The 17,544-nt window shown below is 39.7% G+C and overlaps 1 protein-coding gene across 1 annotated transcript in view; it reads right to left on the bottom strand.

Annotated features, from left to right (window-relative positions):
• Positions 1–10,203: 10,203 nt before the first annotated feature.
• Positions 10,204–17,544, bottom strand: part of LOC133970829 (carbonic anhydrase-related protein 10-like) — a 103,440-nt gene continuing 96,099 nt past the window's right edge. The window contains exons 8-9 of the mRNA XM_062407887.1: positions 16,574–16,748; positions 10,204–13,143 (exon numbers count right to left, since the gene is read on the bottom strand). Of these exons, the coding sequence (XP_062263871.1) occupies positions 13,121–13,143; positions 16,574–16,748 (198 nt within the window). The 3' untranslated portion in view covers positions 10,204–13,120. The remainder of the gene's footprint in view (positions 13,144–16,573; positions 16,749–17,544) is intronic.

Below are 17,544 nucleotides of genomic sequence, written 5' to 3'. Positions count from 1 at the left end.
ATCTCAACACTGGCCTGGGAACGCCTCGGGATCCCCCCGTCAGAGCTGGTCAATGTGGCCCGGGAAAGGGAAGTCTGGGGCCCCCTGCTTGAGCTGCTCCCCCCGCGACCCGACCCCGGATAAGCGGATGACAATGAGAGTGAGATTTTGATTCTGTCCTCCACCTCCAGCAGAACAGGTCGTCACCAGCCATTAAAAACATCTCCACCAGATGGCAGCAAACCACCATTTCCACTGACTCTCTCTGATAAAGCTGTGAATTACAGTAAAGTCATGCCGACAAACGAAGCTCACACAGATGGAGTTCGAGACACTGTGTACATATATACAGATCTGCACTTGTACAACTGAACTGTTTCCAGGCAATAGACAAGCCAGATGTGTTGAGTTCAGAATGACTGATATCCTGTTTTTTGATTGAGGGAGGCCATGACATGATATCTCACAGTTGACAGCGGTGGTAGTTCTGATTAAATATGTCATGGGTTATTTGGATTATTTGTCCTAGTTAGGATGTCATGGTACTGGATAATAGTATTTCCCCACACAGTTGTAGAGTATAATATTTTAGCGTAGCACGTAACAATTCTGTAAAGGAGAAATAAATGCAGTTCCGATATGATCTGCTGCATATCGTCTAATCGATTTCTGCGTGGGTAGTGGGTATTCCATCCCCGTCTCCATTTGTAAATTATATAGTGGCGTAGTACATTTGAGTGTTTTAAAATCAAATGTTTGCTCTGTAAAATTATAGGTTTTGGTGATATTGCCATGCTTCGCCTCTCTGTGGGACACAGGGAATGTTTCACCATGTATGACAACTTATCCACAATACTTTTTCTAATCTAATTCTTATTTTTCATTATCGAGTATAATTTAATTTTGGAGCCTCTACGCTAAGTTGGTCTTAGTTCAGTACGGAAAAATACAGACTGCGTAAAGGGATACTTAAGTTTTTTATATTTATACTTATACATTTAGATATTGTTTAAAGGTAAATGTGACTACATGTAATGTAAACCGATTCAGCAAATGAATGATCACATACATAAATCACACTTCCGACAAAAAATGGTGGCATACGAAAACATCCCTCATTATGGACCAACGAGAGGAAATGTTCCTTGAATTAATACAGAGGGCAAATATCAGCCATGTCTAAATCTAGGAACCGCATCCTACAAAGAGCAGGTCTGGAGAAGACCTGCTCTTTGACCTTCAAAGAAGACTGTCTTTGGCGGCTGTGGCTGAGGAGTAGTGTGGTCGTCCTCCAACCTGAAGGAAGCTAGTTTGATCCCCAGTCTGACCCAGCTTTATGCCGAAGTGTCCTTGGGCAAGATGCTGAACCCTGAACGGCCCCCCCGTAGAATAGCAAAGTGCTGTGAATAGATGATGCACTGTCTGAATTTGTGTTTTAATGTAAGGTGCCTTGAGTGGTCATCAAGACTAGAAAAGCGCTATATAAATATACAAAACCATTTACCGTTACCGGGCAGCAACATTTTTGTTTTGCTGATTTCCTGAAAGTTCTGTTCACATTTGTGTTACACTTGGAAGGAAACTTAGCCAGTTGCACCGGTCAGGGCAGGACTCATATATTCTGTGCATACTGCCCAACATACTTAGTTCCACACGACCAACCTTTGACCTGACGTCTGTTCAACTAGAGTAAGTGCTTTTGCAAGTGGATCATGGGTTGGCTGAGAATAAAGAACTATGGGCTACTGACATATTACCTAAAGCATAACTGAAAATATTGGAATTATTCAAAAATACAGATAGTTGTACAGTGCCATGGAGTTGCATCACTTTTCTAAGAAGCAGAAATCTTTTTACAATTAATTTCTGTATTTTTCTGAACAGAATATTGAGCAGTTCCCCAAGAGAGAACAACAAACTGTATATTTAGGTGTCCGAAAGGGAGAGTATCTGAATCAGCGCTTTTCACTCCGGACAAAGAATCCCCACAGAAATACATTTAAAGCTCATGGAAGACTCTGGGGGCCACCTTGACATTTGACATTTCAGTCTGTCTTCACCACACTCGCATTATAGCATACCGACTGAAAAGGCCTTGTGTCTGACTGTAATGTCAGAGGAGGACGTACAATCCACATTTTGACAGATCCCTTGTGATATAGAATAATAAAGAAAACTGGAAATGTCAAGGCATCTTTTCAGTTTCTTTCTTTGCATGAACAAGCTGGAAGCTCTGAGGTTCTTACCGTCTCAAGCCATCAGAGTGCCTGTCACAGTTCAGTATTTTTAGCCATTATGTTGTGGAAACAAATGAATGAAACAATTTCTACATTTTACATGGAGAGATTTTACCTGCATCACATGGTCTTCATCAGCAAAGGGTCTGACATGTGGCTGAATGTTCCTGCTGTCAAGAGTTGGTAACTATTAAAACCTAGTCTGCGTAGGCTTGATTACATGAGACTAAAAGTGTATTGTGTTAATGCATATAGAAGCCTTAAAACCCCAAATGTTAAACAGGACAACATTACAGGGTCGCTAAAGTCCCCAAACTCTAAGGTGTAAATATGTGTGAACAACTGGATAGAGACTGTAATACTGCAGCCGTACAGCACGCAGGTATTTGCTCATGTTCTTTCAGACTTGTTGTCCTTTTGTCAAAATGTCCTTGTGATGTGAATAGACAGACATATGGGCGCCTGATATCGTTCAATAATTCACGTCCAATGTCCGTCCTCTGCACAGTGTCTTTTCTTCTATCATCAAAGGTGGTGGTGGCAGGATGAGGCGGTATTGCTCTCTTCCTGCTCTTTTTGGAGTTCACTGATGTTCAGAGTGCATATCATGTGCTTGTGGCGATGTGCACTGGCCTCCATTCTGTCCAGCCTCTTACCTTTGAAACATCTCTCACCTTTTACCCCATTTTCTGAATCATGAGAAGAGTTTGCACGCCAGACAAAGAGGAAACTCCCTGCGACAAGTTCATGCACATCATGTTCTTCATCTCAGGTCGGTCTCCCCGTGGCAATTGTTAGTGGCAATACAAAGATAGTTTGCAGATTGTGGGATTTCCTTCGCCTCCAGGTATGTCTGATCAAAATAAAATCCTGCACACGATCACATACACTTGTGTACATTTCAATATTTGGGCACAAAGACCTTGTACAAACACATGTATCGGATCAAATTAGGGTCAGTTATATGTGCCTATGAAAAAAATATTTTAGTTGTATGTGAGTAAAAAAGTTTTGAACCTGTAGAAATAATTTTCGGTCCTCCCCCTGACCTTCTTGCTCAGTCATTCAGTTTGAGTCTCTGTGGTTCCAGACATCTTCTATTTTCCAATTATTAATGCTGCTGTGCTCCTGGCAGGACACCAAACTTTATAGCCTTGTCCTGATCTATGCCTCCCCACATCGCACAGATCTACAGAAAGTTCCTCACACCTAATGATTTGTTTTTTGACTGACATGCATGGTGATTTGTTGGACCTGACATAAACCAGCTTGTTAAAACAATGTATGAGCAATAATGCAATAATCGACAATAATATTATCATTTAGCATATTCAAATGTAGTAAAAGCCTATAATCTAGTAGCTTGTCGATAACATTTCTGAACCAATAACAATAACTTGTTGCCGTCTCTCTCTCTCTCTCTCTCTCTCTCTCTCTCTCTCTCTCTCTCTCTCTCTCTCTCTCTGTTTCATTTTATAGGCATTAAGACTATTTGTTATTTTATCTTGATGGTACGAATTATCAGTCCACTCAAGTTCCAAATGAAGTGGCAGAACGTGCTTTCAAACAAAGACAATTACTCTCTCTCGTAGCAGGTCGCTTTGCATGAATGCATTCAATGTAATCATCCGTTTTGCAATACCCATAATTGACCACTAGATGGACATTTATTGACGGGTTATCCAGTCATGTGAATGACATTACACTTTCTTGTGTTGTCTGCAGATTCTTTAGCACACATGTTGAAAGGTAATCAATGATCTAATTCAATTTACTAAGTAAACACATTGATTTAGTTGATTTCTGCACATACATTCACATATTTAATGTATTTAGTGCAAGGATAGTTCAACTGATGAAAATGAAATTGTATAAGAGCTAAGTTAGAAATATTGTTGTTCATTTCTTAATTGTAATTTCTACACATCATTAACAATGTAGAGAATTGCAACAAAGAAAGACGTTGATAATATGTTTATATAAGATATCTATTTATTGCCCTTTAATTGAAACCCTTATTTGTACATAGGCTGATATTGTATGTTAGGTAATGTAATAATATAGAGTTTAAACGCATCGCACTTTCGAGTTTGAGGGTAAAACTGAATAAAACTGAATACACATCAATTCAGTACAAACTTGAATGTATATTTGTAAATTAGTGGAATTGGTTTTCATTGGAAATTGAACTTAACCTCCAGCATCTTACCTCCATTTTGATTAATAAACTGCACAGTATTAGAGAATGTGAAATTATCTTTGTAGCTCATGTTATGTACTTTATATTTACAGTTCAGATGTTGCTAGTGGGCCACTAATTTAGGCCTGCTTTAAGAGAAAACCTGTTTTTTACATAAACTCAAACTAGATTATCTTCACGTTCATTCACTTTCTGTAATATAATCAACATTAGTTTCTAATGGCTTATAGCTGTTTTCTTATTTACCTACTTCCTTCTAACTAAGTTTGAGGTAAACAAATATGTCAACGGGACAACATCAACTTAATTTTAGCATTCAGTTTTTATTTAAATAAAACACCCGTTCTGATTATTTAATGTTGTTATCATGGACTGCCAATCTGCAGCAGGCATGCTGTAGTCTGCTGAAATGTGTGGTTATATATTTTACAGCAGTAAACATTTTGAGCAGTGGTGATTATAATCCACTCTATTTTTATCATAACCTCACCTTGTTAGAAGAGAGTGTGGAGCTGCATATGTCCCTCCCTGCTCTGCTCTGGATCTCAGCTCCAAGCTCATCCGTCCTTTTGCGAGTATTGTGATTCGGTATAAGGAACTTTAGTATTTCTCAGTGGTAGAAAGTAAGTATTACAATTCTGGTGTAAAAATAAAATAATGTTTAGCCTTGACTGAGGTGCTATACAACTGTATAATGTAAAACAAAATGTAGGTTGAACCTGATGAACTGTATGGTGTTCAGTGCCAAATCAGATGGCACTGTCACTGAATGATTATCAGACATGTAAGACCATGAGTGGGGCGAGTGCAACAGGAGGAGGGAGGAGAATATAAAGAAGTGGAGTGAAAGCAGCGGCAGGAGTTGAGTGTGTGTGTGTGAAGGGAGTGGTGTGAGATGTGTGGGAAACACTGGGGATTAAGGGAGGAAGAGAAATGTAGGAGGAGAGGAGAGAGCAAGAAGCAGCAGCTTCATGGAGATGAAAATACAATGCAATCTTCAAAAATGATATGCGGACAGGCGGTGGTCTAGTGGCAGAAACTTGGACTATGGGCAGAGAAGGTCTCTGGTTCGTCTCTGGTTCGACTCCACGGAGAGACAACAAAAGACGAACCTGGATTGATATGCCCAAAAATCCAAGAGGATTCTCCCTACCCTGTCTAGTGCCCCTGAGCAAGGCACCTTACTCCCATAACATCTGCTCCCTGAGCGCCGTACATGGTTCGCTCACTGCTCTGTGTGTCCTGCACCAGATGGGTCAAAAGCAGAAGTTAAATTTCCCTACCTGCATGAGTGTGTCTTTGCATGTCTGTGCATGTGTTTGGGACTAATAAATGCAACTTCTTAAATGAGTTAAAAACATGACAATATTTTTCGGGTTCAACGTGTGGCCACAAATGTCCCCAAAATAAAAGTGGAAGGGTGCTTGGAGAGTGCATGCTTAAGGCCAACACCTTATCTCACCATTTTAAAGAAAGTAATAAAAATATAATCTGAATCTAGTCCAAAATTCAATGGATTCTCCCTTTGGTCATTCCCCAGCCCTTCAAAAAAACATTGAGTGTGTAATCCTGCTAGATAACAAACAGACAAACAAACACAGACAACACGAGAAGGGTGTTCCGACAGCCCATAGGTCCACCGGTCAGACAATATAGTTTAAGCTTTAGTTGTGCACATAAAAAAGTTATTGAATGTATTCTTTCTTGACCCATATCACGTGCTACCATCTTTTGTTTCACTCTCTCTGCAGAGTTTGCCACAGAATTTATTCAATCTATGGCGGTAGCGGGAATGCACATGCAAACAGGAACATTGCTCTCACAGGCAATATATTCCAAGTGACAGGTAAACAGAGCAAAGACTGAAAGACAAGTTCTCGTGTGTATGCGCACAGCTGCAGCTAAAACTATAAAGTCTGACTGTTTGTGTAGATTGAACAAACTATAAAATGGAAGACTGCCACAGTTTAGGTTTAGTTTAGGTAATGATTGAATACGCCTTTAGTTAGCAGCATCACACCGAAACTACTAGATGCATTAACCAAGAAACTTGGTATGCTTTCATGCAAATAGATATCAGAGGTTGGTAAGTATGTTTTTTTAATTTAAGACAGTATGAATTTTATGGATTTCCAAACAAACTTTCGATGTCTCTTGATAAAAAATTCAGGACTACTTCCAAGAGGACTTTTATATTAGAATATGCAATTTGGTGTGGTTTACCCTCCGAGGTCACATTATAAATTGGTGGTTAGGTTCAGTGTGTAGAATTTAGTGACATCCAGCGGTGAAGTTGCATGAATACCCCTCACCTCACCCTCACCTTCCAAACATGAAAGAGAACCTATGGTAGCCTTCAGTCATAAAAACTCAAAAGATGTTTAGTTTGATCAATCTCGGCTACTGTAAAAAACATGGCAGCCTCCGTAGAGAGGACCCGCTCCTGATGTAAATATAAAGGACCAATTCTAGGACAAACAACATAATAATTCATACAATTTAAATGACTACACACTAGTAATGACATCACTAAGATTATTTTTTATTTTATTTCTGACAAAAAAAACCTTTACCTAAATCTCACATACTGAACCTTTAACTGTATATACCAATATTTCATGCAATGCTAAATTTAATTGGAACTGAGTGATCTAACCCAAACAATGGAAAACTATCTCTAAGCAGGTACCAAACAGTGCATACTTTTGGACACAATGTAGAATTCCACACTGGCATGATTCACAGTTGTTTATTTCCGTACATTATTGAGCCAGAAGGCATTAAAGGGTGAAAGAGATGCAAGGGGTGACAGCCACGATACAGTGATGGTGATGGAGACAAATAGAGAATAAACTAAGCAGAGACGCAGCATGCTAATAACCTGAGGGCAGAGCAGAGTGAGCTATTCCCAGGGCTACTTTGGGGATACACACAAAAACCAAAGCAGACAGGCAGCTGGTTAGCACTCTGCATCAGACCTAATCTGACATTCAGCCCAGGTGAGAGCTAAATAAATAAACACACACACAACCATACACACGCACACGCACACACACACAGAGAGAGAAAACCGGCTGGCACATCCACAGCCTCCCCTGCGCAGTTACAGCTCTGAATCCAAAATGAGAATAAATATTTGATAAGCAACGCCATGTGAGTGGAATTTGCAGCCAAAGCACGTCGCGCAGCATGTCTTTGGAAAAAATAAAACAAAACACCACACTGTTTATCGGAGGATCTGGGTCAAATACAGTGTGGCTTCTTCAGGGGGCCTGCAGCTGTTGGTAGACCTCTCTACGTGCCTGCAGACCTGTGTCCCTTTGATGGATCCCACCAATGGTGCTTTGGTAACATTCACCTTTGTTTTTTCTGATCAAAACAAGGCCCCATTACCTCCTCAACAATGGCCCGTTGAATCGAATGTACTCCACTGTTATATCTGATATTTTATATAAATGGTTTTCCATTGAGAACCCAGCAGAGCTTGAGGACACAAAGAGTTTCATGACCACTTACAGCACATCTGTCTTCATTGTCTTTAATGTGAAAATCAAGTTTCAATCTTGCAACAAAGCAAGCGAAAGAAAAAATGGCTTCCCTAGGCTGACTCTTCTATTTTGTTAAGAACTATTTTTAAATGACGTTTTAGATTGGCTTCTTTTACAAAGCCACAATTATATTGTTAATCACTGCATTTATCCCTGTTTTGTGACCAATTCATTTTTTTGTGGTTGTTTAGTGGTGTAGTAAATGGTAAATGGTCTGTATTTATGATATGCTATTCTAGTCTTAATTACCGCTCCAAACGCTTTACATATGTTTTTTGCCATTTATCCATTCACACACACACATTCATGCAGTGGAGCTATGTGCAGCACTTTCTCTTTGAGAAAGAACAATTTGGGTTCAGTTTATATTTCCCAAGGACACACCTTTTTAGCTTTACTTGTGCCATTCAAGCTTTGGTGACATCCAGGGTGGCAGTTTCCCTCTGTTTCCAGTTTTTATTCTCAGCTAGACTCTCAGGGTGTTGGTGGTAGGTGTTGGCTGAAAGATGGCAGGGCTATAACTGAAGGGGTGAAATTAAACCTCGAAATTGAATTAGTTTTTCCTGAAGGCAATGTACTCTAATGCTGGGAGCTGCATGTGGTATTGAATGATGAATTGATTATAAATCTGGTGCTCCCATAAGAAAGTCCAGTCGCTTACAAAGCTTCACTTACATTCTGGTGATATGAAGTGACATCTAACAGAGAAAAAGATCTGTAAAAACAAAGAAACTACACCAGAGGGCAGCACAAGACAACTAATTCTATGTTTAATGTATTGCATCGTTATGTGGAATGATATGAAATAGTATTAAACTGTCATAGAAATACAAAAGACAACATTCTGTAATTGAAACTTCCAGAGGTGTACGCTACAAAGGACATGAAATAATTGCTTACAGCGAGCTGTTCTTTGGTGCAACAAAGATCCAAAAACCAAGATTACCAAGTTTCTTATCTGATCACCAGCATCTTTGCTTGTGTTTAAATTATCCATAATACATCTGAAACAAACCTGGGGTCCAACATACGTGAAACCATAAGTCGTATCTGAGTGAATCACCTAACTGGCTGTGGCTAATGTTAAATCCATCCATTTTAAGTCAGACTGCTAAAGCTAAAGAATACTTTTCTTTGAATTTACCTCCAAGGCTGAAAAGCATGCTAAAATAAATGACCTCTGGTAACATTTGCATATAAATATCATTGGAATCTGCTTTCTTCAAGCCAAAAGAGGAAAATGAAAAGCCAGCATCAATCAAAGCTCAGATTTGTGAGGGGAAGAGATACAGGACAAGAGGAGGCTGAGAGAAAGAGATGGTTGGTTTGTGTGTTAATTTGCGTGTTACTTTGCAATTACATCGCCATACACCCATTTTGCAGTGGGGTTTCTATGGCACTGTGTGTACCTCAAACAATGGCAACTGAAACTGAGAAGATCATGGTGGAGTAAATAAATGTTGAATTACTTTTACTGAAATGACTGAGAGAGAAAAGAGAGATGATGCAGGAGAGGGTGTGAATGATCATTGAACTGACTGAGGTAGAGTGAGGATGAGTAATGGGTGCCTGTCTGGGAGAAATGAACGAGACATGCTACCAATCAGACCAATCATTGCGTACTGTGACAACGTGATGTGTAGTGACATTTCTTGGGAGGTACACATAGGCTGTGATGTAGCCTATGGCCTATAGTGAACACTGCTATTGCTATATCATAACTAGTACAATTAAAAGTCGGCTGGTTGCCCTTTTACTTTTTATTTCACGTAAAGTTCAGTCATTTCATGCTTCTAAGCATACAATGACAGCAGACATATTGTCAAAACAATACATCTTCCATGTAATCTGTACGCTTATTAATGTTGGAAACTTCCACACAAACTCTTCCCGATTTCAAAGGGTCTGAAAAAAGGAAATAGTGTTAATAGCATGGACTATATATAAATATGGATGATATGACTATGAAGCCGAATTGTCTCTGTCGCCACCTAGTGGCTTGCTGTAGTATAGGTCAGAAATCCGCCATGTTTGCAAATGGGACATGTGGCTAACTGAAAGATATTCTTAAAGATGGTTTCCATGACTTTATATAATTCTTTTCACACTGATAAATGTATGAGTTCATTTAGCCACTAAGTTTATTTTCAATTAGTTATTGGACACTATCAAAATTGTTTGAAACATGACGATTAGGAAGATGTGTGTTTTTGCACAGACTCAATAAGACCATGGTTACTGCCTTTTGCACTACACTGCACAGATGCTTTATTGTACATGTTTATATTCTATATATTTTACTTACTTTGATATTTTTTTATAACTCTTAAAAGCACGGTATTCACAGTGGAAGGCAAAGAAAGAATGTCATTGTACAGGACTGTATATATGACAATAAATGCTTTGAACTTGAAGAAGACTCCTGACTCCAAAGTGCAAGATGGCAGCATTTGTATAACGGATATTTTGGCTTCCTGTCTGGTTAATGGGAGGAAGTGGGGACGCGTCGTCCATCTATAAATACTGTCTATGCTGTAAAGGTGGTGATGTTTGTGAAAATCTCCACTGAGCTATATATGATCACACTGATCTCCACCCATGTGACAGTTCCATCTATTTATTACAGTTACATTATGATTTGCATCGAACTACATTGTTTCCCTCATGACAGACAACATCACAGCAAACTGAACAAAGCAATCCAACTAGTGTTATGTGTGTGTGTTGATCCATGGTTGATCCATGGTGTCCATCCACAATATGCATGCTTTAGGTCACTCATTTTACAACTTTTTACAAACGGCATTGACTGATTTTGGCAGAATTAGAAGAAATATAACTCCAATAACAACATGATAACCTAGAAGGACGCACGCTGAGAGCAAATATCTCCTCTAAGCCTAACCCCCATCTCATCATGTTACAAAACGAGAAAGAAAATACGGGATCAATTTGATCATTCTGCTCTGGAAGAATGGGTTCTTCCTTGGGCCAAACCTCACCCTTCCACCAAGTGTCCATAAAATCCATTTAGTAGTTTGAGAAATCTCTTGTTAATAGACAAGCAGACAGCAATGAATGATGAGATAACTGAACTCAAAGATCACCTTTACATCTCTTCTCACCTGTGGTTAAATGTGTCCCACCAGTCCATGTCATACAAATAATAATAATGCATAACTCATTTTACGATGATGTGAGTTGATTGTGAATTCTTCCTTCATAATACTTCTAGTAGACCCCTTGTGTTTGAAACATGTTGTAATGCTAAACGAAGCTAAAGCTGCTTCCTCCAGGCAAAAGGTCAGCAGTTGATGATCACTGTAGAAGATATTCTATTATAGAAATGTAACAAAAATAGGCTGTCCTGTGGTTTTGATGCTAATTATAGACAACATCTGGACGGAAAGCAGAAGTGATATTACCGCATCACTGTGAAACCTTTGCTTCTATTTACACAAATGTTAGGTGAATGAGTTTGGCAAATGTAACGCTGTGACCTGCAGGTTTACACAAGCTTTGTGGCCTCCATAGAGTGGACGTTTCAAGTTCTAAAGAGTTATTTTATCCCATAACAAGTAGTTAATGAATGCCCCATGGCTTGTTATGAAATATGCTGTCGTCAATTAAGCTTCTTGCGAATACACACATTGTTGAATCAATTCCCCCCACTGTTTGCCCTTGTCATTTTGTTTTCGCCAAAGCCATAAGCTTGGGAAAATGGCGAGTTAGCGGTCAATCTGTTTGATAGACCTAAGCCTTGACAATTTTTGATTGAACTTTTGTTGCTGTGTCTCTAAGCTCTTGAAGTTGCAAAGGGGAGGCCTGCCCTTTATATTATGCAAAGCAGGGACCTAATGCGCAGCAGATTCTCTCACCTCTGTTTGATTGAATGCCTTGAAGACAAGTGAACTATAACAAAACTATGGATAATGAGTGACCTATCCTGCCTCCATCATCAGTAACTCCGGCTGTGTCTCACAAATCACTCATAAATCACTATATAGAGAGTTTGAAATTTTTGCAGTGCTGTTCGAATGTTTAGTGAAAGTTTTTATACCCTATATGGGACACTACATGAGCTATACAGTGCTTGTTTCCAACAATGCATCATGAAAAGTAGTGTACAACCGATGGTCACTAACTGACCAATATATTCCATCATGCATTCCACTTGTGAGGTAGAGATGAGAGAAGACAGGGTAGCAGGAACAGCCAACCTGTCGTACAAATGTAAATACGAGCAGAGCAGGGCAACACAGCACAAACTGTGGCCATCGGCTTTATTTGTTCATTTAAAGGCAGTCAATTAAATTGTTTATGGCATGTAAAAGTATCAATTGTGTAAATCAAATGTTTAAAATGTATTGTGCCAACGCAGAGAAAATGCAATCAGTGTCCGATTGTTGATGAGCAAACTATAAAGTCCTCTTCATAGAGGTCTCTATTTAGTCAAGTAGGGGTTAGTGAGTGAGTGGGTGATTTGGTACACAGCCTCTGTTCAGGTCTGCAAAATGTCAGAGTTGCAGTCACTTCCTGTCTCTGACCCCTGTAATGAGACACGTTACATTCTCTTTTTTTATTTTCTCTTTCTAGTTACTATTTAAACCATCACATTTGTATATCTCACATCATACCACAGAAATGTAACAATCCCTCCAATCAGAGGATGATCATTATTGCCTTGAATGTGGACGGGTAATGTTCACAGCCAAACAGCACGTACTGTAATCTTTAGATAACATCCATTCTTTTGAAAACCAGATAAATAAAACGATTGATTCTTAACATCTCAGTCTTTGTGAGTATACACAACAAGTAAAAACAAAGTACTGTGTAGACATCAGAGGTCTTATGTTCTTTTTCACACTTTGGACTCAAGGTCTGATCTGTGTCCTCTCTTTGCTGGCCTGCACGAACTGTGTTTAAGTTGTGGATGTGTTGGAGGCCAGGCCGGCAAACTGTTGAGTTTGGTCAGTTGAGCTCATGTGCGATTGAGTTGTCTGTCAGTTGTCTCTTAGCTCAAGCCGCAGGCTCACTTCAGCTACCATGGGTTCGGCTCAGGTCTGATTTGCCGTGTGAAAAAAAAATTAAAATTAAAATAATGCATTCCTTCTCTCCTCCTGCGGTTCTGCAGCTCGACATCTCTTCATCTCCTATTTCAGGAGCCACTGATTCACTGGTGAAGAGAAGAGAAGAAAATAAAAGAGATTAAAGAGATAAAAGAGAGTACAGAGAAAGGATAAGCCAAGTGAGATAATACAGAATAAAGGAGCTGCAGGTTTCAGGAAATGTGAAGAAAAGACAGTGAGACGTGAAATGTAGGGTAATGAGAGGCAAAGTTAGGAGTGAAATAAACAACGTCTCTGTTCCAGTTTTCTTCTATTTCCTGACGTTATGCAGTGATGAAATCCTGTATTCGTATTGAATGCAGACTTCTCAGTATACCATCTGCTACTACTAGTCCAGTGCCCATTCTAAACATGCCTGTTTGGAATGGGCTGTTTGCTTGACCTTTGGCGAGGTTGGTTGTAGCTTCCTTTCTGAAACAGTCAAAGTGACCTGCAGGTAAGGAGCTGCTGCATAACTCCGCAGAACCCCAACGCTGCACCAGCGCTGCCGCACTAGGAGCTGTTCAAGGTGCTGTGAAGCTCCACCTAATAAACATCCCTGTGAACTGGATAATTGCCATTGTTGCAAACACGCGTGACACAATAACATACGTTGATGAGTCCCAGATGTGCTGCCACAGAACGCTGGTCACCTGCTTTTTATTAATATTGAACATATTGAACGGTGGTCTAGTGGTAGAAACTTGGACTATGGGCAGAAAGGTCTCTGGTTCGACTCCATGAAGAGATAACAAAAGACAAACCTGATCTGCTTCTTTTGATCTGTCCAAAAATCCAAGAGTCTCCCTACCCTGTCTGTTGCCCCTGAGCAAGGCACCTTACTCCCCCAACATCTGCTCCCCGGGCGCTGTACATGGCTGCTCACTGCTCTGTGTGTCCTGCACCAGATGGGTTAAATGCAGAGGATAAATTTACCTACCATTGCATGAGTGTGTTGTGCATGTCTGTGCATGTGTTTGGTATAAATAAACTAATCTTAATCTGAATCTTAATCACGCCAAATTCAACACTGCACTTCCTTGGGCCTTTAACGATAAACTTACAAAGAGGGACAGTCTTTTACTTAAAGAGCCCGAACAGTTGACAAATGCATCTGTGGCAAACCATCACCTGTAGGTTGCAGTGTTTGTTACATTTCTGAATATTGCATTTGGCAGAATACTCTGTACTGGGAATGAGCTCTGACTGGTTGATTTCAAACATTTAGGAGAAACTTTACAGTCTTATCACAACTACCTTGTCCTTTTTTAAACTATAGATCTTATGGTGGTTACAAATTCACAAGGTACTTTTAAGTTAAGGATACAGAAAGTCACACCTACAACTGAGATCTTAGAGATGTGAAACTTTACCACATTGCTACACTATTTTTTTGTACAGTTATTTTGTGGATGAACATTTTTTTAGTTTTGATTACGCTGCAATATGTGTACACAAATGTTGAGCATTTACAATGCTATGTAATTTGTGATCGCATTACAGGTTCAGTGTGTAGAATTTAGTGACAGTGTTGAAGTTGCTTGTTGCAGACTTCTCACCACCGCCTTTACCTACACGTGAGGATTTAACCGATGAACTGTACAACGTACGTTCTTTCTTTCCTCCTGTTACTTTGCATGATTTCATGAAGTTTGTGTCTGACTGTAACTGACTGTGACTCAAACACTAGGCTTGTTGCTTTTAAGTTAATCAATAAACACAATAAATCAAGAGCTCTTTGTTTTCTATTAATTTGAATCTGTAAAATCATCTCAAATAGCCTTGAAGACAAAAACAAATTATCCCCTCATTAGTGTCCCATCAGATATGAAAGCATCTAGTTATGCTGCCACCCTGCTTATATTCCTATTTATTTGTTGTATTTGCTGGAGGCCATGTACAATATTTTTATCATGGTAATAATAGTTGGTAGTAAATAGTTAATAGTAATTTTTTATCTGCATTGTAGTTGGTGTGCAGTTATCATTGGAGTAGGATAAATATTGCTATTTTTATTGAATATTTGCCGAACTTCATACATAATAAAATTTGCATATTTGACTCGATTATGTTTTCCATCTTACTTTCTTTTCCTACTTTATGTCTTCCATCTATTTCCAATTATTCACCCTATCGGACTCAATGGGCGGAAAGGGTAACTATAAATGAACTTCAGAATGTATGCGATGATGCAGTTAGAATCTGTGATGAACATCTTTACGTCTTGTCAGCGTTAATTAGGTCCACATGGAATTTCTGTTTCTATTCCTGTTCTCTTCGACTGAACACAATTAGGCTGTCTTCCTTTTTCCTACACTGCCAGCTACGACTGGTTTCCGACAGCTCGTTGCCCCTGCGCTCTCGATACTCTTGACCTTGAATACAGAAATTTGTTTTGCAGCTCTGCTTTGTAACAAGCTATTATCAAAAGGAGCCAGAGGGCGCAAACTATTTGATGCTGTGGAGAGCCGATCAATAACAAAGCTACTCACAGTGCACAGGAGGGGTTGTCAAGTGTGTTCCTACTGAAGGATACAAATATACCTACACACTCTCTGAACGACACATCCATGTTTGTTGCGTGTGTGATGTTTCGGCTTCTCTTGAATGCCAACCAGCTAGCCTACGCACTCCTGCTTTTACATCTGCACCAATAGACAATAAACTCCCACTCCTACTGTACACACACACACACATATTTTTGTATGTGTCATACCCTTCTCTTGCTCCAAGGAGATCTTTGTCTCCGTTTCATCCTCCATTATTTCAAAGATTTTTACAACTAGCATAAACCTATTTTGGTTTTAGACCATAAAAAGATAGCAGATTAACATTACTGGACAAACCTATACTGTGTATTTCACTACTTGTGGATTTTACTTAGACACGGTTATTTAGATGCATAGGGCATATAAAGTAATACCATTTACACCACAGTGGCGACTGCCAAAAAAATATTAAAGATATGAGTCTCAGGAAAACAGCAGAGACCTAACTGGATGAAAGTCAAGTCTAGATTTCCTGCTTTCATCAGAGGTATGTTAGTGACATTATTTATTGCAGAATTTGTCCACCCTGCAGTCTCCCATTTAAACTATCTGTGTATTACATCTATCTACCTTGGTGACATCTGTGAGCATTATCTCACGTGGAAACGCTTCAGTTTATAGCCTTCAACTTGCTCCAAGTGTATGGTGTAAGCCTCTGTGTGAACATTGTAATAGTCCACAAGAGACAATAAAACACATTCTACTGTGCTATGAACTCTATGAAATTGTAAATGTAATATGGCATAATTAACACTGCAAAACTTTGCTAAAACAAATGGAAGTGACAAGTGCTAATAGAGATTAATTTGTCACTGGATTTAATGTGATTTTTCCTGGGAGTAAATGGAGTCCATTTACTGAAGAGATTTAGCATAATCTCTACAGTACATGGACCAGTAACACAAGTAAAAGTATTGGCAACTGTCTCTCTCTCCCTCCTCCAGATTACCTCTGTACTGCGGGCGGAGGGCGCGGTTGTTCGGACAGTCGCGGCCCTGCTTGTTGAAGTTGATGTTGGTCCGGATGCAACGCTGCAGCAGAGGCTGGGTGGGCCGGGTGTTGTCGCTCATACTCATGAAGATCTTGTAAGGCTCGTTCTGGCTGAGGAGGCGCAGGGAGTGCATCTGTGGAGGGAAAGATGGTAGATGGTGTTATCAGAGTTCAACTTGTTGAGTTGAAATCACTACAGCATTTTAATTCAGCTAATTTTTGTTAAATTGAAGAGGAAGTCACCGTGCCACCACTTAACCTGCAGTGAATCACTCCATGCTGGCTCCAATAAGTATGTACTTCAAGCACTTTGTGTGAGTATAAAACGTTCTGTTCTTTCTGCTCCAGAACAACTGTGAGGCACAGAATGCTTTCTATTGTATGATCAGAATTGGATTATTTTAGTCCAATATAATCGGACGAGAGAGAGACACACCTAATCGATATCGATATGAGCTAAATCAAAAAACTGACATGAATGAATATTCATGAGATACATTCTTGAGCTCCTTGTTGGGGATCCTGATGCATTTCCAGTCTAGGTGGGTTGTGTGAGCTTGTTCTTGGTTTTACCCTGGCCCAGGAGTAACTTCACAGCAAACTGAAAGATGCCAGTTGGATTCCAATATCGCATCAACTGGGTCCTGTCTCTGCAAAGATGCAGTTGTTTCACTCTGAGCTCCTCCTGGATGTCTAGGCTTCAAACACTATCTGTGTTTGAAGCCTCTGTCTAATTCTTGCGCTCACATCCCAATGCATGCCTTTAGGCTTAGAACCCTCTCTACTAGAGCAATCCAGTACAACACACACCTTATGCCAACAGTGCACCTGTCCGAGATGTAACTCTAATACTTGTCCAGAGATACTTGGGTAGGGCTAACATCATTGAAGGCAACATCATTGTTGCCAACCCAAATGAGGAACTGCACC

Source organism: Platichthys flesus, chromosome 16 (assembly GCF_949316205.1).
Source record: "Platichthys flesus chromosome 16, fPlaFle2.1, whole genome shotgun sequence".
Lineage (NCBI taxonomy): Eukaryota > Metazoa > Chordata > Actinopteri > Pleuronectiformes > Pleuronectidae > Platichthys > Platichthys flesus.
Note: the sequence above shows the minus strand (reverse complement) of the source record. Positions and strands in the feature narration are given on the sequence as shown.